This window comes from Alternaria arbusti, assembly GCF_024043155.1.
Source record: "Alternaria arbusti strain BMP 1465 chromosome Unknown scaffold_14, whole genome shotgun sequence".
Lineage (NCBI taxonomy): Eukaryota > Fungi > Ascomycota > Dothideomycetes > Pleosporales > Pleosporaceae > Alternaria > Alternaria arbusti.
Window position 1 is genome coordinate 542,228 of NW_026249954.1, and position 20,979 is coordinate 563,206.

Sequence of the window (20,979 nt, forward strand, 5' to 3'; positions counted from 1 at the left end):
GATACCAAGCAGCATCATCCACCAAACCAACGGCTAATCCACTGCCCCTCCTGACCCCGAGTCGCACACACACACCCAACCCACACGTACTAGAGACTGCTTCTGCGCATGTCTCTTTCGGCCCTCGTCAACATAGCTGATCCGACCCCGTTCGCCCGCCCGCCGCACCACCGTTAACCACCCCCTCGCCCAGTCCCCGCACCACCGTCGCCATGGCTACCGTCAACATCCGCCGCGATGTCACCGACCCCTTCTACCGCTACAAGATGGAGCGCATCCAGTCCAAGATTGAAGGCAAGGGCAACGGCATCAAGACCGTCATCGTCAACCTGAGCAGCGTCGCTCAGTCCCTCGCCCGCCCGCCCGCTCACGTCATCAAGTACTTTGGCTTCGAGCTGGGCGCCCAGACCAACACGAGCCCCAACGACGACCGTTGGATCATCAACGGCGCCCACGACGCCAGCAAGCTCCAGGACTACCTCGACGGTTTCATCTCCAAGTTCGTCCTCTGCAAGAAGTGCAAGAACCCCGAGACCGACGTGCACATCAAAGATGGCAACATCACGCTCGACTGCAAGGCTTGCGGAAAGATTTCCGACGTAGACCCCCGCCTCAAGCTCAGCTCCTTCATCCTGAAGAACGAACCCAAGAAGGGCAAGAAGGACAAGTCCAGCAAGAAGGCTGAGCGCCGTGCCCGCAAGGAGGCTGAAGCCCGCGGCGAGGCTACCTCCCCCGACGGCGGCAGTCCCGGTGACAGCGCTGAGGAGAACGGTGACGATGGTGACATGGCACTCGAGGCCGGCAGCGACGACGAGCTGACCCGCCAGATCAACGAGGGCGCCAAGGAGATTGAGGAGGAGGATGCCAAGGAAGTTGAGTGGTCCATCGACACCTCGGAGGCCGCCATCAGGGCTCGTGCCCAGGACCTTCCCGACGACCTCAAGCGTGCCCTTGTCATTGAGGATGACGACGAGGGCGGCTCCAGCTACGACACTTTCGGCAAGTGGATCATCGACACTGGCGCGGAGAAGGGCGGTGTTGAGAAGCTTGACAACGTCGACATCTACGTCAAGGCCAAGGAGCTCGGCATCGAAACCAAGCACCGCACACTTACCGTCATTCCCCAGACCCTCTTCACCGAGAAGATCGTCAAGCAGATGGATGGCCGTGCTCCCATGCTCAAGAAGATGATCACCTCGGACAAACATGAGAAGGCTTTCCTTGGTGGCATTGAGCGCTTCGTCGGCAACGACAAGCCCGAGCTCATCCCTCAGGTCTCGGCCATCCTGTTGAAGGTGTACGAGAACGACCTCGTCTCGGAAGACCAGCTCAAGGGCTGGTGCTCCAAGGCCAGCAAAAAGTATGTCGACCTCAAGGTCAGCAAGTCTGTCCGCAAGTCGGCCGAGCAGTTCAAGGAGTGGCTGGAGAATGCGGACAGCGACGACGAGGATTCCGAGTAGAACCTCGACTGAAGCGACACGTGCATGGTAATAGTACGCGGAATGTCCAACTGTTGTCAGTCATTACCTTTGGTCTTGCTTGTCTTGTTTTGATTTGTTTTAGACGGCGTGTAGGTAACTCTACTCCTGTTTCCGACACACGTTTGGGCCAGTCGCGATGACAGCCTCGTATTCTTCTCCCCTCTAGATAGCCTACTAAAGAAACTTTGCTCTCGCACCACCTCGCTTCAGTGACCTGCATTGCTCTACACGAGCCCCACTTGCCGTTCGCCGTTATTATTTCCTTCCACCAGGTGCTCGGGCCCATCACTATCATGCCCGAAGTTTCTGCATGCACTGTGTGGCGAGCGCATTGGATTTGTGACAGTAGTTCCATCCGGGCTTGTGGATGCAGCTGCATGCCCCACCCCAATGATCGATCTTCGCTAAAGCCATGCAATCTCACCACGTAGTCTTGCCTCCGGTCCATTCACGATCAAATCCCTCAGCCTTTTTCACATTCAGCATGCACGATAACACACGAAAAAGCAACATCGGGATTCGCCTAGTCTCAGCACGCGTGCATCGACTTGCTCTCGCACCGGCCATCTCCACAAGGGTACATTAGTCTCCGAGGCTTAACCCCACCCAGGCAAGAACAAGCGGAGCTCCCATGCTCTGGACAGCAGGCCATGCACACTTTTTTCACCACCGCGCATGGTGGCCAGAGCGAGGGACGCGACTGGCGAGAACGAACGAGGGCAGCCCTCGTTGTTTAAAATGTGGCGGACCCCCACTTGGGGGATGAGTTGCAACCTCTCGCAGCCGCCAAATCGTACGCAACTGTACACCACCGTGAGCGACTTCTGGAGTTTTGCGCTCACGTCAATTGCGAAAAGCTCCACTTCACCACGCCGAGTCTCACGATCTTGCCGACAGGCTTTCGATAGCAGTGTCAAGCCTGTGCGCTCAGTTCCCGCGCTTTCGAACCCTCCAGGATCAAGAGAACGGCCATGAATCCGATTCAAGCTTACCCTGCTGAGGGCGTGGTCGTTCAAGATGCTCATCACGGCCACTACGCGCCCGAGGCAGCTCATGACAAAACCGGTGCTGGCACATATGTGACATCTGAGAATGAGTCGCATAACGGTGCGGCCGGGAATGAGGTTCTAGAACGCGATGCGCAGACCAAGGGACGGTGGTTCCAATACCTCAAGACGAAACAATTCTGGATCACATTGGTCCTTGGGCAGGGTACGCACCAAACACACTATTACTGGATGTTCGAAATGTAGACTAACAAGGTATTACTTCCAGTCCTCGCTCTCTGCATCACCGGTACAAATACATTATCGTCTCTGCTCGCGGAAGAGGGTACATCGATACCCGCCTTCCAGTCCTTCTTCAACTACGTCCTCCTCAACATAATCTACACATCGTATACCCTCTACAAGTACGGCTTCAAGAAATGGGGGCGAGTCGTCATAAAAGACGGCTGGCGGTTCTTTATCCTCGCCTTCATGGATGTCGAGGGCAACTATTTCATCGTTCTGGCGTATCGTTACGTAGGTTCTTGTCCATTCTCTCGTGTAGACTTGCATGCTGACACACGACTAGACCACCATCCTCAGCGCCCAATTGATCAACTTCTGGGCCATCGCCGTTGTCGTAATAATTTCCTTCTTCTTCCTCAAGGTCCGCTACCACTACACGCAAATTTTCGGCATCCTTCTGTGCATCGGCGGTCTAGGCGTAATCTTCGGCTCTGATCACATCACCGGTACCAACAACTTTGGCGCTACGGACCAAGTCAAGGGCGATCTTTTTGCGCTTCTAGGCGCCACATTCTACGGTCTGTCCAACGTATTTGAAGAGTGGCTGGTTTCCGAACGGCCGCTGTATGAGGTTGTTGGCCAACTTGCTTTCTGGGGCATGTTCATCAACGGTACGCAAGCGGGTATCTTCGACCGCGCCGCCTTCCGCAGTGCGACTTGGAACGCCAAGGTTGGAGGCTACCTCACCGGATACACACTCATCCTTTCCCTCTTCTACTCCCTTGCACCGGTCCTGTTCCGTCTCAGCTCCGCTGCATTTTTCAACATCTCCCTTCTCACAGGAAGCTTCTGGGGTGTGGCGATTGGCGTCAAGGTCTTCGGATTGAACATTCACTGGATGTACCCCATCGCCTTTGTCCTCATTATTATTGGACAGGTGATCTACTTTCTGCGACAGAGTATGGTTGGTGAGGCGCTGAAGCCATGGTTGGGCAAGGATCAGGAAAGAGGCCATGCAGGTGTGGGTACGGCGAAGAAGAGGGTCGAGAGGCCTGAGGCTATTGTCTAGGAGTGGACGTTATGACGGCAATGCCAGAGGGATGATTTCGATTTTACTTATAAGATCATTTAAACCTACGAACCCTAATAAAAGACTCTGATAGCAAAAACTGGCCTTTTTAGTCGTCTCTATCGGCGAAGAAGACATGTAAATTCAATGTCTCAACCGATCTAGCAGCTACGAGATGAGCATCCTCCGTCCATACCACCCTCGTCTATCAGCCCACCCTATCGACCAGTCGCGATACGCAGTGAATAATTCCATTGTGATGATGATGTAGCCGTGGTTTAGTTGCGCCGCACACTTGACCCTGAGGTTCTGCTCATGATCCCTTGATGTCGTAGCTCCAATCGGGTATAATCGGTGAAAAGAGCCTATTCGGAATACGAAATGAAGCCCGCCATTGCTTGAGGTTGACTGGCAAGGCATATAGGCCACGCGAAAATGCGTATGAGTTGTCCATCAAACTCGCTCTTCTACAGTAAGATTAGAAGCTCGTGCGTGAGGGAGATGCTAAGCCACCGCGCTTCTCACACAACGGCCAGTTTTCCTTTCTCACAAGTCCAAGAACTCGCCAATCTCTCTTTCTGCCGATTGGAAAAGCCGGAACCTGATCTCAACAATGAGAGAAAGGAAGACGCCAGCCTCGACCCAGAATGCAAAAGTCGCAAAGTTCTTCCATGCAGTCCAACAAACGACGTACGCGGTTGTTATGCCGAAGCCAGCAATAGCTGCGCTTGCAATTGGTGTTGTTGATAACCAACCCTTGTCCGAAGCTGTCAAGATGAGATAACTGACTGCGAATGCTTCTAGCGGCAAAAACGCCATGACTAGGCACGTGAAGTCGTCGTTGGCTGGTAACGAGGGTGACACGTAGGCAATGGCGCCTGTTATGATCCAGCAGGCTAGATTACCCGTAAATGCAAGAAGCATGGTACCAGCAGTCGGTATGTGTGGAGACTCGTGTATGCGATGTGTTTGAGATCCGGCTGCGCCGTCTGCCTTGGCTGTAGTTGGAGGGCCTGCAGCTTTTATATTGCTCATGGTGACGGTAAACGGTGAGGTGTGTCTTTGAGAGGTCACGCTCAATTCTTCTTTATGTCGATTCGTTTTACGGTCTTTGGGACTTTCTTGATTTTAACTTGCGGGTAAGATGACGGACGCCAGGCCGTCACGTTCGTCTGGGTCGGATCGCACGGCATATCAGCAAATCAAAGGCATCGTTCTTCAATCTCAGATTCTTGAATTCGGCCTCTGAGTAATGTCACATGTGCACGAACACATTTAGTGACTGTACTGCGTTTGCGTGGAGCAGAGGCAGTTGAAGCTCTTGCCTAGGTAGTATTCGTTACTAGCCTGTCTTGGCTGACGCCACTTATCACCTGCACCAGCCACTTTCCAACCTTACTTCATCTATACTCTTCCTCAGCAAGCATTAAACCATCCTGCTCTATCCGTGGCAGCTCTCAACCTAAATATATACAAATCTCGCAGATCATGTCTTCGCGCGGTCTTCCCGACGTCTTGATGCAAAAGGTCGACGATTATGTCGATTCGCTGGCGCCCCAGATCCAGCCCCGCATCGCCTCCGAACTTGAAGTCTTCCAACAAAAGACTATCGACAGCCTGGAAACCCAGGTCGTAGACGCTTTTCGTTCGTTGTTCGGTAAAGACAGGCCGTCTTCGTCGGATGGCAGCCGATCGGGCCCTTGGAATCTCAATGACGCAGCACCCGACGCCTATGGTGGACAGTCATTGCCTTTTGCGGATGAAATCGCCAAGTTGACGCGTAGCTTCGGTCAGATTTCTGATGAAGCGGGCGGGGATTTGCGCGATATATTCGATCTTACGGAGGGGAACCGAGGAGGCCCAGAGCAGTCTCGATCTGTAGACGGGGATTTCTCGTCTGGAGCTCGAGGTTTCCTTTCATCGGCTCTGAATGTCGTGCAAGATCATTTCGACGAAAGAGGGTCAAAGGGTGGTCAGTCCTTTGAGATTGGGGGTCTTCTCGGTATGATCAGTAGCACAATCAAGGACGCATCTCAGAACCCCGAGGAGAAGGCGAGACTTATCAGCCCAGAGATTAAGCAGACAGTTGGTGACAAGTTACGTCAACAGCACGCGCCTCTCGCTGAGCAGTTCACCCGCATAGCTCTGGAACACATCAAGCGCTGGCTTCGTGGAAACACAAGCACGCGCGACTTGGGTGATGGTGCGAAAGCCGAAATTGCCGAACAGGTGGGCGACCTGGTAAAGGGCCTTGGAAATTTGTTCGGGAGCAAAAAGAGCAGCAATGAGGAGACTTCGAGAGGCTTTGATGACTCTAGTCGTGATGGCGAGAGCAGTAGTGGTGGAGGCTTCTCCCGCGTCATCAGTGACAAGCTCAGCACTGGTCTCGCCAAAGTCCACCGAGAAGTGAGTAATATCACTGTACGAAATTTGTGTGGGAAAGATACTGACATGACACACTCATCTTTAGGTTCGCTTGGAGTTCCGCAAGATCCTCGGAGCAATCGAGAAACAACTATTCGAATTGTTACCTGATCAATTCCAACGTCCACTCGAGAAGATACTAGGAGGAAATCCTTTCGATTCACAGCTCGACCGCGACGCGTCCGGTCCAGCAGATCGCGGGTTTGGAGATGACATCAAGTCCAAATTGCTCTCCAAGATCCGTGCTTTGGTACAAAAGGTACAAGAGACACTTCGAGAAAGCATACTGGGTGTAGTCAATGGTGGTCATCGCAAGTTTGAGCGTCAGAGCTGGGTCTTCGTGCAGGGCATGGTAGAACAGAAAGTACAAAGGTACCTGCCAGACGTCAAGATCAACGTCCCAGACGATATCGGAAACGAGAACGTAAGCGTCGGATCCCCGACTGCGAACACAAGCATGGGGGGAGGTTACCAACCTCCGTCACAACCGCCACACGGTGACCATCGTCCACCCCCCACGTCTGGCAGTTACAGTGGACAGGAACATGTGCCGCAGGGATACAACAACCCCCCACAGTACCAGAGCCGTGATCAATACCGAGAGGACCCTAGACGCGAGTACCAAGATCATCAGGCGTCACAATACCCACCGCCTCAAGACTATCGACCCGAGCATCACGGGCCACGTCATGAAGGCTATGCTCCTCAGCAATATCAACCACCTCAACATCACCGCCCTGAATCATATCCATCTCAGGACTACCGATCTGAGCACCATGCCCCACCTACACAGGGTTACCATCAAGGACCTCCAGACTATCGTTCGGAGCAGTACCCACCATCCCAACAAGGCTACCCTCAACAAGAGTATTCTCAGCGTGACTACCGCGGTGACGGGTATCGAAGGCAGGACTATTAAAAGAGTCGCGTAGGGGCACTAACCATGTCAAGCGTGCAAGGTACAGGTGTCAGCTTGCGCGACTTCTTCCACAACCATACCTACGATGAAATAGCAATCAATTATAAAGCCATCGATGACTTCCCGTCTGTAGTTCCCGGGCAGATGTATGTAAGCGTAAGATGTATGACTAGGACTGCAATATCTTTTCGGTAATCGTAAAAGCCGAATTCCGGCTGAAGATTCCTGGATTACGTCGCAGATACGATTACTATAATAACTAAGCGCTACCGACAACTCCATAAATGCAGGCCCAAAGAGATCCGTGGTATCATATATCTGTTCCTCCCAACAATCCGTACGCCTGAATGATCCGTCCCTTGTAGTCCCCTTATGAGGACGATGACGCAGAATCTTCAGCAGAGGGCGAAAGCGAGGCTCCACCGACCCGAAGAGCTTTCAGCGCAACGTCAACTTCAGTGGTCGCCATCTTCTGCCATTTCTCCCGCGTGTCTTGATCCGCCAACGCATCAGCACCAGCTTCACCAACCTTTTCGTATAGCAAACGTGATACGTCGCGATTGACGTCGGTATACTCCTGTTTCGTGACTTCTTTCTTCAGGTAAATGGGTTTTAACACAGCTGTAACCATGCGCTGCAGTTCAGCTTTGGTAGAATACGAGAGGGTCGGCCGGCTAGGCGACGAGTCCTTCGAGCGAGGGGGGCTGCTGAGGCCGACAGAGCGATGCGCGAGTGTGCGACGTCCGGGGCGGTCGTCGTCTGCAGGGGAATACGGCGAGTAGGTTGGCGACAATTGCTGGTCCTGTTGTACAGGTGATGTGGTGCGAGTAAGATTAAGAGGCGGCGGTGTGGACATGCCGGGAGGTTTCTGGTAGACCGGCGACAGACCTGGGGAGGAATGTTGGGGAGAACAAGCGCGCTCCACGATGATGCGCCGGGGCTGTGGGGCGGCGATCTCCTTGTCGCGCTCGGCAAACCGGTCGACCTCGACCTCCTGAAGCAACGATTGCAGAAAACCAGGCGCGGGAGTTGAACTCTCACCGGTTGGAACTGCAGGGGGCGATGATGCAGCAGCAGGAGCGTGAGTGCTAGCCACCGTGTTGCGGCGTGCGGCTGCCGACGATGACTCTCCGTTGTCCAGGTGCATACGGGTTCGAGGGCGCTTGAGCTTGCGTTCTGGCTTCTGCTCGCGAGGCTCAGAATCGGCAGGAGAGGAGTCGATGGACTTGCGTTTGCGGCCTCTTCGGCTACTGGTGCTCGCTACGCTGGGGGCAGGACGTGCGTCACCTTGGGCTAGCTGCTCGCGCGCCTTCTCGAATTGGTTCCACGCCCGCAGTTCTTCCTGTGACTCTGGATCTTTTGGTGTCTTTGGTGGCTCGCGATGAAGCGTTCGATTCGTCGGTCGTGTAGCGCCGTTGGAGTTGCGGCGTCGACCGGTTACAACATTGTCAGTGGCGATTTGGAAGCGAGTGCCGGCTCCGGCCTGTCGTGCGACTCGCATGCGCTGCTCCCATCTACGGTCATCGCGTCGCGTGGCATCTGACTGGTTCTCAGACTGTTCTTCCTCGTCAAAGGGGAACTCGATGTCAAACTGCAATCGGTCCCAGACGCTCTGCCAGACGCCCACCCATTCGTCAGGGGCATGATTGTGACGCGGCACACGGCTCCGGCCGTTGATCCAGGCAGCGGGACCTCGTACTGCAGGTCGTCGTCGGGACGCGGCTTCCAGCAGACTAGGATTCTCAACACAGCCCTGGCAATACCAGGGCCCGCGAGATGGCATCCGGTCGAGTCCAGCACAGAAGACATGGCAGAGTTGTTCGCAGCTATGGCAGTACATGAGCTGCGATGCGTCGCCAAATTCATCACAGACCATGCATGCATCGTAGCTTCCGTCATCCTCCAGTATGTAGTCGTCGTCGATGATCATGGACGGATCGATATCGGCGACTTGCTGCTTGTCTTGCACGGCGTACTCGGATAGTTTGGGTCCTGGTGAGTTGTTAGTCGAAATTCCATGTTGACAGAGCCACCTTGTGCGGCAAGACATTATAGGTTTGGGTAGAGGTCATGCTGAGCTTGACTGACCATTTAGCCAGTAGCTAGGCTACTATCAGCCAACAATAGCAGCGTCACAACCGCAGGGCTCCGTAGCATCCAGGACTGACATACCTCCAACGCGCGCGCTGAGCTCGACCATGTTGAAACTGGCTCGACATATAGGGCAACTGTTCGCTCGTTCGACCCAGGGCTTGAGGCACTCGTTGTGCAGATCGTGGCCGCATGGCAGTAAATGTGCGACCAAATCGTCCTCCTTGGTAGACTCTACGGCCGCCATCTTATCCTTGGCATGTGATTGGAGGTCGACATCAGCGCCATCCTCAAGCGGCTTGGTCGTCAGCGATGATGCGGTGGCGGTAGGGCCGTCGTCGAGGGGGACGAGATCGCCGAGGCAGACTATACACGTCTCGGCCATTGGTGTGATGCTTGGAAGTGAAAGAGCGGAAGTACTCGTCGACGCGATTCATAAGTTGGGAAGATGATCAAGTCGAGAGAGCGGGGACTGTGGTTTAAGTAGCGGACGCTAGTGGCTTGGCCTGCAGCCACACTCCTAGGCAGTCGCAACCAACCCCGGAAACCCGTGATGTTTGCCAGCCCTGAAGAGGATGCCCAAGTGGAGACTAGTGGCGCCTTTGGTAGTGTAGAATGCGTGACGAGATCCAAAGCTGCTGCGGGCGGGCAGATGCTAGATGATCAGTCATTCTTCGCGCTTACCTTACCACGTGTTCGGGACCCGAAGGAGCAGTCCGGATGACTTGCGATGTCACCGAGTGGTTACCTATGGTGTAAATATGTTTCAGTTCAACCGCTTCGCTATCTCTTCAACTCTTGATTGTGTCAGATGCGCTTGTGGTATACGGAAGGCGCGCTTAGCCTCAAGGTACTCGCATCGGTTTCCGTCTCGCGTCTATGGGGCATTCTGAAGTGGGAAGTCCGCGCATACAAGGCCGGACGGTCTGGAGATCTGGACAATCTTATCTTCGCGAGAAGACGTCACTATGGAATACACTGATAAGATAACGACAGCTGCTGAATCTGGTGTTGATGGGCCGAACAATGTGTCTGCAGCGCAAGCTCCCTCGGCGTATGGTGACGTGCAGCGCTACCAATGCCAGCCCTTGTATATTCGATACTGCGTTGGAAGACGACTCGAAAGTTCCGCCTTTGTATGGACAAAGTAAAGCAATGTAACGGGTCTTGTATTTCTACGTGTAGCGCCTCGGGCGACCTTGTAGGCGCCGGACGAGGATACCGCGCGACGCGGGCGATGTGAGTTCGCGGTATGTTTGCGGCGGCTTCTTGCATGTAGCTACCATCATCTTGAATCCTGCTGTCAGGTCTTCCTGTGAGATTTGCATATTAGCGACACTGCGAGAAACGTGGGTGTCGCAGAAAGCAGACCGCTTCATCTGCACTGTCGCGCTCCTCCACCAGGCTTCTCTGCCTTCATTGCCCGATCCAGAGAGATGACTCAGTCGTGCGATTGGAGTACAACAACTTGTGTGGAGGCCGAAAAGCCATTCAAGGATAGCGGTGAGGAATACAATTCATCGGCGTGGAGGGGCATTGCTCAAATTCAGCGTCTGTTGCCAAGGCGCTTAGAATATTTCGAGAATAGTGCATGTCCACATCGTGATCTATCCATGTAAAGGCTTACTCTGTACGTGGTATCGTTAGCTGGCGATCATTTTTTTATCTTGAGCTGTATTGTAGTGCAGCACTCGCGATGCGGCCTTCCTTCTTATGAGGCGTACTGCGAGCGGTGCAGATATTGTATCTACCGCGCACGCCGGCGCCTGCCTCGGCATGACCGCAGGCATCCAAAAGAAGGGTCTTGTCCGAGTCGCGTAGTATTCAATGATTAGGAATTTCCCCTAGCTGCACCCCGATTGACGTTTTCCTGTCTCCTCGTCTCTTCTTTGCTCAATCACACACCCTCATCAGGATGGCTCAAGAATCGCGACAATATGAGCTGATCTTGCTGGGAGCAACCGGATATACCGGAAAACTCGTTGCGGAATGGGTGACTACCCATCTGCCGGATGATCTCAAGTGGGCTGTTGCTGGACGCAATGCGAAGAAACTGCAAGCTGTAGTCGACGAATTGACGAAGCTAAAGCCAGATCGCAAGCAGCCAGGTATGTGGCGACAGAATCTGCGTTACAAATATGTGACGGACAAAATCTGACGGGTCAGCTAACGAGACCTAGCTATCGAGACATGCGAGCTTGAGCGCCAACAGCTAGAAACGCTTGTTAAGAAGACAAAGCTCATCATCACGACGGTGGGCCCCTTCATGCACTATGGCGAGCCTGTCCTTGCCGCCTGTGTGAACAACGGCACACACTATCTAGACTCCACTGGTGAGGTGCCATGGATCTACGACATGGTTGCCAAATACGATGAGCTTGCGAAGAAGAACAAGACCATCGTCATCCCCGAATGTGGTCTCGACTCTGTTCCTGCAGACATCATGGCGTACGTCCTCGCACGCGAGGTGCGCAAGCGCTACGACGCACCCTGCGAGCGCGCCATCATGACACTCTACGACTTCAAATCTGGAATCAGTGGTGGAACATCCCTTACTATGCTGGAACTCTTCAAAAAATACTCACTCAGTCATCTCGGAAAGTCGATGCACCCATACTCGCTGTCGCCGGTTAGCGCAGACAACGTCGTCGCAGCACCGTCGGGACGCTTTCCATACAGTCTTTTCGGTCTACAAAGTATTCCTGAGCTTGGAGGCATCCAGACAACTGGACTCATGGCAAGCGTCGATGTATGCATTGCACATCGCTCGTGGGGTCTGTACCAGTCTTCGGGTGATGACACCCTGCAATATGGTCCCAAATTCCGGTTCAACGAGTACGCGCGTGCTCCCAGCTTCTTTGTTGGGCTAGCACAGAAGGTCGTTCTTACTTCAGTCGCCGTTCTGCTTGCCATACCAGTAACACGCTGGTTGTTGGAACCCGTCTTCAAGATGGTCATCCCAAGCCCAGGCCAAGGACCGTCGAAAGAGAGCATGAAGGATGACTTCATGCACTACCGTGGTGTTGGCACCACTGGGGACGGAAAGAAGGTGATTGCTAACCTCGAGGTCGCACATGGTGGGTATGTTGCCACAGCGATGACACTCAGTGCCGCCGCCTTAGTCGTTCTCCGAGGCAGGCTAGAGGACAGCGAGGCGGGTAAGCTAGGAGGTGGCATTCTTACACCCGCAACACTGGGAGATGAGTACGTGAAGACACTGAATGACTTTGGCATGAAGATCAGAGTGGACAAGTAAGATATTGAGCGGGAAGGCCTTTGGCCAACAATTGATCTCCAATATCCAATCTACGAAAAGTTCATTTGAACACAGCATGTACGAAACGAGCAGATCACATGCTTTGATCGTAACCTTACCGCACGTGGCTTCATCATGCATCATCCCTGGTCTTCTCATCAAAGTGTCACGAGAGCGATGATGTCAATGAAAAATACGTTTAGCTAGTCTTGACGATGTACTCAGCTTGCTAATCAAGATCGATTATGCAAAATGACTAGACCTGTTCCTCTCACTTTCAATGCACCTACTCTCTCGACTATTGTCGTTTCCGTCTTCAGGTGACTGCCTCAGCAAATATACAGTAGAGACGTGATAGCTAAGCTATAGTCCCCTATTGCTGGGTTGTCGTTGATCGCTGCTTCGATTCCCCAACCCCTCTATAGTGGATATTGGAACGACAATGCATTAAACGGTACGATGGAATCTCCCCTTCTCGGGGAGCTCAAAGCAGTCGCCCGATTGTGTTCTGCCAGCCCCTACAGAAAGTCTCCAACACTAGTGCAGCGGCTACTTGGGCAAAAGCGTTTGGTTGAGGGTTAAATGGTAATTCCTGGTGCTGATGTAAGAAAGTGCTCGGGTATTAAACGCAAGTATCGCTCGTCCTCGTCCGCTACGCCTCCTCTCTGATCCACCGTCCGCATCCAACAGAGTAGACGCCAATAGCCCAGTGTGCTCATGACCCGCTGTGTGTCTCTTCCTTCTTGGTTGTACCATCTTCCTTCTGCCTCGCACCACCGGGTCCCTGCTTAGCCAAGGCTTCAATCATCTCCGCAACCGCAAGGGCCTTTGTCCGGTTCGCTTCTTCATCTGCGGGGTCTGAGAGGGTGTCGAGGCCGCCGAAGAGCCAGAGTTCTTGTAAATCGCGGATGAGGGTGGAGATGCCTTGTGCCGTTCGGATCTACGCACTGTTAGCCCAGCCCCGCTGCGTTGGGAAAGCTGGCGTGCGGTATGGAAGCTTGCGACGCACCAAGGCAGCACTTTGTTCTCTAATGACCAGCTCCCTTTGTGCAGACGTTGCATAGTCCAATGCCGGCGGAAACTCGGTTCGTGTGTCGTCTTCCGAGTAGTCAGTCGCATCCTGCATCTTCACGGCGCGAAGAATGGTGGAGAGGTAGCCGTCGCCGCCCCATGGGTCATCTTTCCGGTTGTCGACAATGGAAGTGCATAGTGCCTCGGTCTTTGCTGTAAGAGGGTTAGCATGCGCTTGACGGGCTCTTGTGTGTCTGCATCTCCATAGCGTATATGGCACATACCGAGAAGTGCCTCTTTCGTCCGCTCTGAAGGGTTCATAGCGGGGCTGCAGGTGTGTCTGGCGCTCTGAGTTGCGGAGTTTCGGGAGTGGCCTCCAGCCCGATCAAAGGGCTTATCGATAGCTAGCTCGCACAACTTGTGCTATGCAAACTTGGCTGCCGGCCCTGCATTCGACTTGATCCAAGCATGCGATCGCCACGGTGATCAACACGGGGGGCTTGAAGTCCCAGGGTCCGAGAGTGAAGATCACAGTCTCGCGACCCAAAACCTCGGCGTCGCGTCACGCTATTGATCAACCCGGGGCATGACGTCCTTCAAAGGGGCCCCGTGTGTCGCCAATCTGGGACCGAAGCATTTAACCATTTATCCCCGATGATACTATGGACCCGGTACCTGGTAGTATCGCGCCATGTCAAATCGAGTCCCAGGTGTCTGTTCACCCAAGGCATACACCTGGCCATGACGGCGACGTCGAAAGCTTCAGCGGCTCGTCACAAATTGGCTGACAATTTGTCAACGAGTCGTGCATGGGCATTTTGACGAGTTGGAAGCCCGCGGACAAAGTTGGGTTTAGACGTTCCGTGGACGTTCGGCCGTTCGCGTAATCGAAACCATCGTTACCAGCACGGATGATCGTCAGGAACGGCCGCCATACCCGTCTCCACCTGACGCCCGCTTGTGCTACAGGTCTTGTGTATCGTGCCGTCGTCGTCGTCGTGTCTTCGAGCAAAGCAGACATCTCACACATGGCCTGCTATCACGCAAGCTGAGACGGTCCGTCTCATTCATGGCCCGTGAACTGGGCCGCAGATAGCGACCCTGCATCCGAAAGCCACGTTCCTGGTTCAATGGCTGGCTGCCTAGGCGGTAGACCCGGGAACGCCGCACCTTATCGCGCAGCGACCACCTTCCACTAGCCTGTTTGACACGGACAATGTCCGATTTCTTGTTAGAGGGCCAACGGAGCGCCGACTACTGCAATACACTGTATTGCTGACCAGGGTTCGGAACTTGTCCCGTCTGTGGCTTGCGCCTTGCATGCGTCGCGCATGTATCACTTCCAGCCATGTGGGTCTGCATCGATAACATGCTTGGGATGCATCGAAGAATCCGAGCGAGGCCTATGTTTGCCGAAACAGAGACGGGTCGACGCAGCGTGCGAAAGAAGCCATGTCATAAAATCGTCGTGATTGCTACTGGGCACTATCTACGTAGATGTGTAAAATTTGCGGTGGACCATGCTCACTAACGTCGTGTGCTGAAACACTTGCAAAAACGCCAGGACTCCTGCGTCATTTGTGCTCCTTTAAACGCTCAAATCCTTCCCAGTCGTGATATAAGAATAAAATAGTTTAGAGGAGTAAAATATCGGCCCCAAGCGCTGTATTGCCAAAACGCCTTGGCCGATGTAAAATCACGCTAAAATGCAAGGTGCAGAGGTTCTCCAATAGGTCGAAAAATGGTGCCTTAGTGGTCAAGGCAATCAAACTTGCAGCACTCATACAGAGCACAGTATGCTGCGTCGGGAAAGGGTGTGCCATGAGCTGCGGCTCTTGGCACGCTGTGACGTAGGCCGCGAGTCGGGAGCAGAAGGTTGAGGCAAAGTCTGGGGTTCAGATATGTGTTTTCGCTTGACCAAAGTGGCTTTTGCAGGTTGTGGGTTGATGACGCGGACGATCTCGTCGTCGTCTTTGGACTCTTCAGACTTGGATGTGCCTGTCGCGAACATGAGCAGTTGAGCGTTGAATCAATTAGGGCTGCTTACGAGAAGAGGCTGAAGTACGTCTGGAAGTGTGAGAAGACGTCTCCGCCGAGTCTGCACCTAGGATTAGCGGGTTTGTTAACCATCAATGCCGTATTGCTTACCGTCTGGAGAAGAAACATTGGATAAAGGACTCCGTCGTTTGGTCATGGAAGACCTACTGCTCGCAGTCTGGCGCGGTCGTGGACGATAAGTCGCAGCAGGTGGGAATGCTGGTAGAGTGGGTACTGGCGGTATGTTGTCCGAAAGATGCAAAGGCTGGCCTGACACGGGTGGACCGCGTCCTCTAACACGGTTTTGCTCATCAATTTCCATGGACAGTCGCCGAATCACCGCGTCTATGGAAAGGCCCTCACGGCTCTTGGGTCTGTGGTTGACGGTACGAGTAGGGTTCGGTGTTACGCCGCTCCTGGCGCGCAAGGCTGGGTGTATGAGGTCGGACGAGTGGTCGAGTTTCCGTCGTACTGCTTCGGGCAGCGGTTGAGAGGCGGTTCTACTCCTTCTTGCGGCTTTGATCCGAGCCTGCAATTCTTCAGCGGCGACCAATTTGGGGTTCGCAGCAGGCGCATCCTCGTGTGCCAAAGGCTTGGAAAAATTGGTAAAGGGCGCGGACGTGGGTCTCGGAGGCTTTATCGTAGCAATGGGGTCTTTTTGGTTGAATGCTGCTGGTATGCTCCTGTGTTTCAGGGACGTGGACATTATTGGTAGTTGGTGATGAACGGGGTGCAAACGTGTTAGGATCCAAGTCGAAGGGGTTTGCGGAAGGTGTTTGGCTTCTGGGGTAGCGTAATCTATAATGGATAATTATGATTTCCCAACAGTCGGGGCGGGAGAGGCACTTGCGTAGCGTGGGAACTGGGTTTCTGTCAATGCGCCGTTGCTTCTAGCGCTTCAGATGCAGATCCCTCTGTGAGGCGCAGCTGGTGAAACTCGAAAAGGCTAGCAGGCGTTGATAAACAATCCCAAGTTGCTTTAGCGACCGCCGACACAGCTCAGCTTCGTATAGGAGCACTTGAGCCTGGCCTCTCAGTATGCCACGGACTAACGAATGCGGCAATGGTCGCGGAACATGGCGCAACGTGTGCCATTGGTGATTGGCCTCCCGCGCTATCATCCCCAAACCCTGGAAGACTATGGCTAGACCATTGCCGATGCATCTACGTGTGCCGTGTCTATAGTTAGTAGTGTCGAGGCTCGTAGGATATATGACGAGGCGTCTGCCTAGGCAATGGTTCATCGAGTTGTCCGCAACGGTGACGGCTCGCGCAGTGCCATGGGCTCCCACGACGCACTGTGGCATTGGGATGGGCGCCGGGGGACGTTTGAAGGTGGGCGGGCGGCCAGCTATGGAGAAGCGCGTCCCGCAGCATGCATACTTGTGGCTGTCAGCTCTGCAGCTCGTGCACCACTTTCGCTATGGAAGGACGTATGTACAGCAAGTCGAGACTCTCGGATGCCAGCCCAGATAAGTCCAGGTAGACGCGCTGTGCATCTACCGAGAGTGCATCGTACGAGCCTTGCTCGAGAGGTAGTGGCGTGCGCAGCGAAGAGCCCCCGCCCCGCGGTATCGCAGGCCAAATGGCAATGGGCGGCCCGGTCGCAGTGGGAGACAGCGAAGGTTGTCTGACCATGGTGCCTTCCTCTATAGTCATCCCCTCGCTTATCCACCCAGTGCACCGCCAACGGCACGTGACGAATGGGTAGCCCCAGAGCTGCCTGCCTGTCTGCCTACGTATTCAGGCAGGTAGCCCTGGAGATGATGGCACAGAGCCAGTCGGGCAGGTGCGTGTGAAGGGCCATGGGCGTAGGTTGCGATGGGTGGTGCAGCGTCTGGTGGAGCTGTGGGTGCCAAGCTGATTGCGTCAGTGAAGCCGGCGTGGGCAAGCGCGCATCTCAGCGGGCGCCGTCATACGAGGCGAAAGCTGCACTCCTTCACACCAAGGCTGGCAACGGGTCGGGCGACTGCATACCGGATTACTACCCCGCAACACACACCTCGCAGACCGCGCCCACACATCGCCGCGCTCGCCAGGGTTCCGCGTGGTGGTTACCTGCCCAGGCACGCACTGGCATTGCGCTCCAAGCAGCTAGTGGCCAAGGCCCTGTGCGCTCTCCCGCCTTCGTTTTGCGACCCACGACGCGACAAAGTGTTCCGAGGCTGATCTCCATCACCCTGCCCCGTCACCGCGCCATCGCGTTGTACCATCGACTGCTGCGCGCGCCGGGCCTGCCCCATCCACGCCCTTCTTGTCGCGTTCCCGAGCTCTGCGATAGCCCGCAAGCGCCGCCGCGCCTCCTAATCGTCATCCGCCAGCACAACACGCAGCCGCCCCAATCGCCCACCCCCGACCTCCGCCCCATCCACCGCCAATTGTCCGCTGCACATTGCGCAAACGATCGCGACCGCCCGCCTGCCTCCGGAGGGTACACGCCCTAGCCGGAGAGTGTCGACACACCGCCGCCGGTTATGGCAAACGTCGCTCCGCCGCCTGCGAGCGAACGAAAGCGCGTCAAGGTCTACGAACTCAAGAACAACGACTGGTTCGACAGAGGCACCGGCTTCTGCAAGGGCGTTGTCGCCAGCGTACGTTCCTCCACATGACCCGCGAGCCACCCTCACAGTTGGCGCACTTGTCGCGGTATCTGGCCCAACAGGCGTTCCAGGCTAACTTGTGCGACCGCAGCAGGAGGAAGCGAGGATCGTGGTCCTCTCCGAGGACGACCAGTCGCGACAACTCCTCGAGACGCGCATCTCCAAAGACGACGGCTACCAGAAACAGCAGGGTATGCGCCTGTCCGCGCCCATGGCATCGCAGCAGCTAAACATGTGCAGACACGCTCATTGTATGGACCGAGCAAAATGGCACCGACATGGCCCTCAGCTTCCAGGAGCCCGAGGGCTGCGCTAGCATATGGTGAGCCGCGTGTGCCTTTCCGAGTCCACGTCGTATGCTGACGCAGAACAGGGACTTTGTCAATGAAGTTCAATCGCGGCTGCAAGCCCTCGCTCAGGGTACGTGACATGAATCGTCCCCAGCTTCCAGCAAGCTAATGCTGACACAGACGATGGTCTTTCAGACGACATCGATCACATCAGTCCCATCCTACTTCCCAGTCCCGACCTCGGCAACCTCCACGAAATCGAGAACCACATGCGCGCTGCAAATTCGACGCCCGGCGGCCGCGAAGCCTTGGCCAAGTTCATACTCGCCCAAGATTACATACCAAAACTCATCCCCTTGGTGGACATGGCCGAAGACCTCGAAAGCGTGTCAGACCTCCACCGACTGTGCAGCATCGTAAAGATGCTTATCTTGCTCAACGACACCGCCATCATTGAATACGTCGTAACAGACCCGGTGGTTCTGGGTGTCGTTGGGGCTCTGGAATGTGAGTTTCGGCCCCCGCGACCTCACATGGCTTGCTGACATTGCGCAGACGACCCGGATTTTCCTCTACACAAAGCCAACCATCGACAATATCTCGCTGATGAATCCAAGTTCAAGGAAGTCGTACGGATAGAAGACGAAAACATCAAACGGAAAATACATTACACGTACCGACTCCAATACCTCAAAGACGTGGTTCTTGCGCGCATCCTCGACGATCCTACTTTCAGCGTTCTGAACTCCCTCATCTTCTTTCACCAGGTCGACATCGTCCAGCATCTCCAAGCGAACGGCCCATTCTTGAAAGAGCTTTTCAGCATTTTCTCCCCCAAAGAGCAGAACTTGTCGAGGAAGAAGGACGCCGTCTTGTTCATCCAGCAATGCTGCGCAATTGCGAAGAGCTTGCAAGCCAACGTTAGGGCACAGCTATATCAGAACTTCATCAGCAGTGGCTTGCTGGAAGTGATACAATTTGCGCTCAAGCACCAGGACGCTTCAGTTCGCGTAGCAGGAACCGACATACTGGTATCTCTGATCGACCATGATGCCTTGATGGTGCGAAGTTACATCTTCAAAGCCATTCAGGAAAAGTCAAAACCGCTCACCGATACCTTGATCGAGTTACTTCTCATTGAGGTAGACCTTGGGGTCAAAGCGCAGATGGCTGATGCGATCAAGATCCTCCTTGACCCCAATGCCAACTCAGCTTCCATAGAAGCCCTCGGGCGGACGAACAGCGACTTCCTGGCCAAAATGAGGGGGCAACTGCCATCTATACCCCAAACAGACTCCTTCATACAGAACTTCTATGACGAGTCTGCGAGGAAGTTGTTCCAGCCTCTCAAGGATCTTGAGGGCCGAGAGTCGGGTAAGTGTGATTGTTCGTCCCCTTGTGATTCAAACTAACATGCTGCAGTGGATGACTTATCCATGCAAGAAGTATCGCTTTACGCCCATTTAGTCGAGGTTCTGTGCTTCTTCATCCGTCAACATTCCTTCCGTAGCAAATACTTCATTCTATCAGAAGGTCTGGCAGTGCGGGTTGCCCAGCTCATGGGTTGCCCAGAGAAGCATCTGAAGCTTAGTGAGTCCCCCTACATCGATATGATGGCTTCCACTAACGGGTTCTAGCCGCTCTCAAGTACTTCCGCACTGTTCTCGGCTTTCACGATGAGACGCACAACCGCCAGATCATCCAGCACGAGCTGTTTGAACCGATCTTGAAGATACTATACGAGACCATGCCGCGCGATAATCTCCTCAACTCGGCGTGCTTGGAGTTGTTTGAATTCATCAGGCGCGAGAACATCAAGATGATTGTTCAGCATCTTGTCGAGACATATAGAGAAAGATTACAGGAGATTACGTACGTGGATACGTTCCAAAACTTGATACTCAAGTATGATCAGAACCATGAGCCGGTAACGACCCAAGAGATGGAAAATTCCTTTACGAGTGTGGATAGCGACACACCTGCACGACATGCCGCGGCTGTCAATGGTGGCAAGTGGGGCCAAGGCCTGAAAGATGCAGACCCAGATGAGGAGGCATATTTCAACACATCAGACGATGAGGATGATCATTTGTCTGGGGCCGGAAAGTTGGCCATGAATGGCGCATCGCCAGTGCGACCCCTCGTCAACTATCCCGATGATGATGCCGACGATGCCGATATGGACGACCTCGCCACCGATATGCCCGCCTCCGCTCACAAAATGTCGACAACCCAGTTGCCAGAAGGAAGTACATCCCCCAACTCGACCTCCGCAGGATCGCCACCAGAACGGATATCGGAGAAGCGCCGTAGAGAGGAGGACGAAGAGGACGAACTCCTCGCAAGCATATCCACCTCTGCTGGGCCAAAGCGACGCGCTTCCACATCTAGTAACGCCAGTTCTGGAAGTTTGCGGAGTTTGCGTCGGAAGTCGCCTAATGTCAACTCTGGCAAAGATGGTGGCACGCCAAAGAAGATATCGTTATCGATACCACTCAAGAGCAGTGGTGAAGGTGGCGAAAGCGGATAGTATGGCATGCCTCCTCCGCGATAGAGTAACCAGTATTCG

The 20,979-nt window shown here is 54.3% G+C and overlaps 8 protein-coding genes across 8 annotated transcripts; 5 read left to right on the top strand and 3 right to left on the bottom strand.

Moving 5' to 3' along the window:
• Window positions 1-212: 212 nt before the first annotated feature.
• Window positions 213-1,460, top strand: J4E86_008746 (uncharacterized protein; the record flags this gene model as incomplete). The annotated part of the gene is made up of 1 exon (XM_051449256.1): window positions 213-1,460. The coding sequence occupies one exon, from the start codon at window positions 213-215 to the stop codon at window positions 1,458-1,460; it is 1,248 nt and encodes a 415-aa protein (XP_051299675.1).
• A 992-nt stretch (window positions 1,461-2,452) lies between these two features.
• Window positions 2,453-3,782, top strand: J4E86_008747 (uncharacterized protein; the record flags this gene model as incomplete). The annotated part of the gene is made up of 3 exons (XM_051449257.1): window positions 2,453-2,693; window positions 2,757-3,004; window positions 3,057-3,782. 3 exons carry the CDS (start codon window positions 2,453-2,455, stop codon window positions 3,780-3,782), a joined length of 1,215 nt encoding a protein of 404 aa, XP_051299676.1.
• Window positions 3,783-5,270: 1,488 nt separating this feature from the next.
• On the top strand, window positions 5,271-7,138 carry J4E86_008748 (uncharacterized protein; the record flags this gene model as incomplete). The annotated part of the gene is made up of 3 exons (XM_051449258.1): window positions 5,271-6,188; window positions 6,253-6,630; window positions 6,833-7,138. 3 exons carry the CDS (start codon window positions 5,271-5,273, stop codon window positions 7,136-7,138), a joined length of 1,602 nt encoding a protein of 533 aa, XP_051299677.1.
• Window positions 7,139-7,495: 357 nt separating this feature from the next.
• On the bottom strand, window positions 7,496-9,601 carry J4E86_008749 (uncharacterized protein; the record flags this gene model as incomplete). Its single annotated transcript, XM_051449259.1, has 2 exons — window positions 7,496-9,117; window positions 9,298-9,601. The coding sequence occupies 2 exons, from the start codon at window positions 9,599-9,601 to the stop codon at window positions 7,496-7,498; spliced, it is 1,926 nt and encodes a 641-aa protein (XP_051299678.1).
• A 1,530-nt stretch (window positions 9,602-11,131) lies between these two features.
• Window positions 11,132-12,472, top strand: J4E86_008750 (uncharacterized protein; the record flags this gene model as incomplete). The annotated part of the gene is made up of 2 exons (XM_051449260.1): window positions 11,132-11,324; window positions 11,397-12,472. The coding sequence occupies 2 exons, from the start codon at window positions 11,132-11,134 to the stop codon at window positions 12,470-12,472; spliced, it is 1,269 nt and encodes a 422-aa protein (XP_051299679.1).
• Window positions 12,473-13,187: 715 nt separating this feature from the next.
• Window positions 13,188-13,804, bottom strand: J4E86_008751 (uncharacterized protein; the record flags this gene model as incomplete). The annotated part of the gene is made up of 3 exons (XM_051449261.1): window positions 13,188-13,412; window positions 13,482-13,696; window positions 13,768-13,804. The coding sequence occupies 3 exons, from the start codon at window positions 13,802-13,804 to the stop codon at window positions 13,188-13,190; spliced, it is 477 nt and encodes a 158-aa protein (XP_051299680.1).
• A 1,722-nt stretch (window positions 13,805-15,526) lies between these two features.
• Window positions 15,527-16,226, bottom strand: J4E86_008752 (uncharacterized protein; the record flags this gene model as incomplete). Its single annotated transcript, XM_051449262.1, has 2 exons — window positions 15,527-15,581; window positions 15,796-16,226. The coding sequence occupies 2 exons, from the start codon at window positions 16,224-16,226 to the stop codon at window positions 15,527-15,529; spliced, it is 486 nt and encodes a 161-aa protein (XP_051299681.1).
• A 1,768-nt stretch (window positions 16,227-17,994) lies between these two features.
• J4E86_008753 (uncharacterized protein) lies at window positions 17,995-20,940 on the top strand (the record flags this gene model as incomplete). The annotated part of the gene is made up of 8 exons (XM_051449263.1): window positions 17,995-18,111; window positions 18,212-18,311; window positions 18,361-18,442; window positions 18,494-18,540; window positions 18,591-18,917; window positions 18,966-19,784; window positions 19,833-20,000; window positions 20,048-20,940. The coding sequence occupies 8 exons, from the start codon at window positions 17,995-17,997 to the stop codon at window positions 20,938-20,940; spliced, it is 2,553 nt and encodes an 850-aa protein (XP_051299682.1).
• Between the last annotated feature and the right edge of the window lie 39 nt (window positions 20,941-20,979).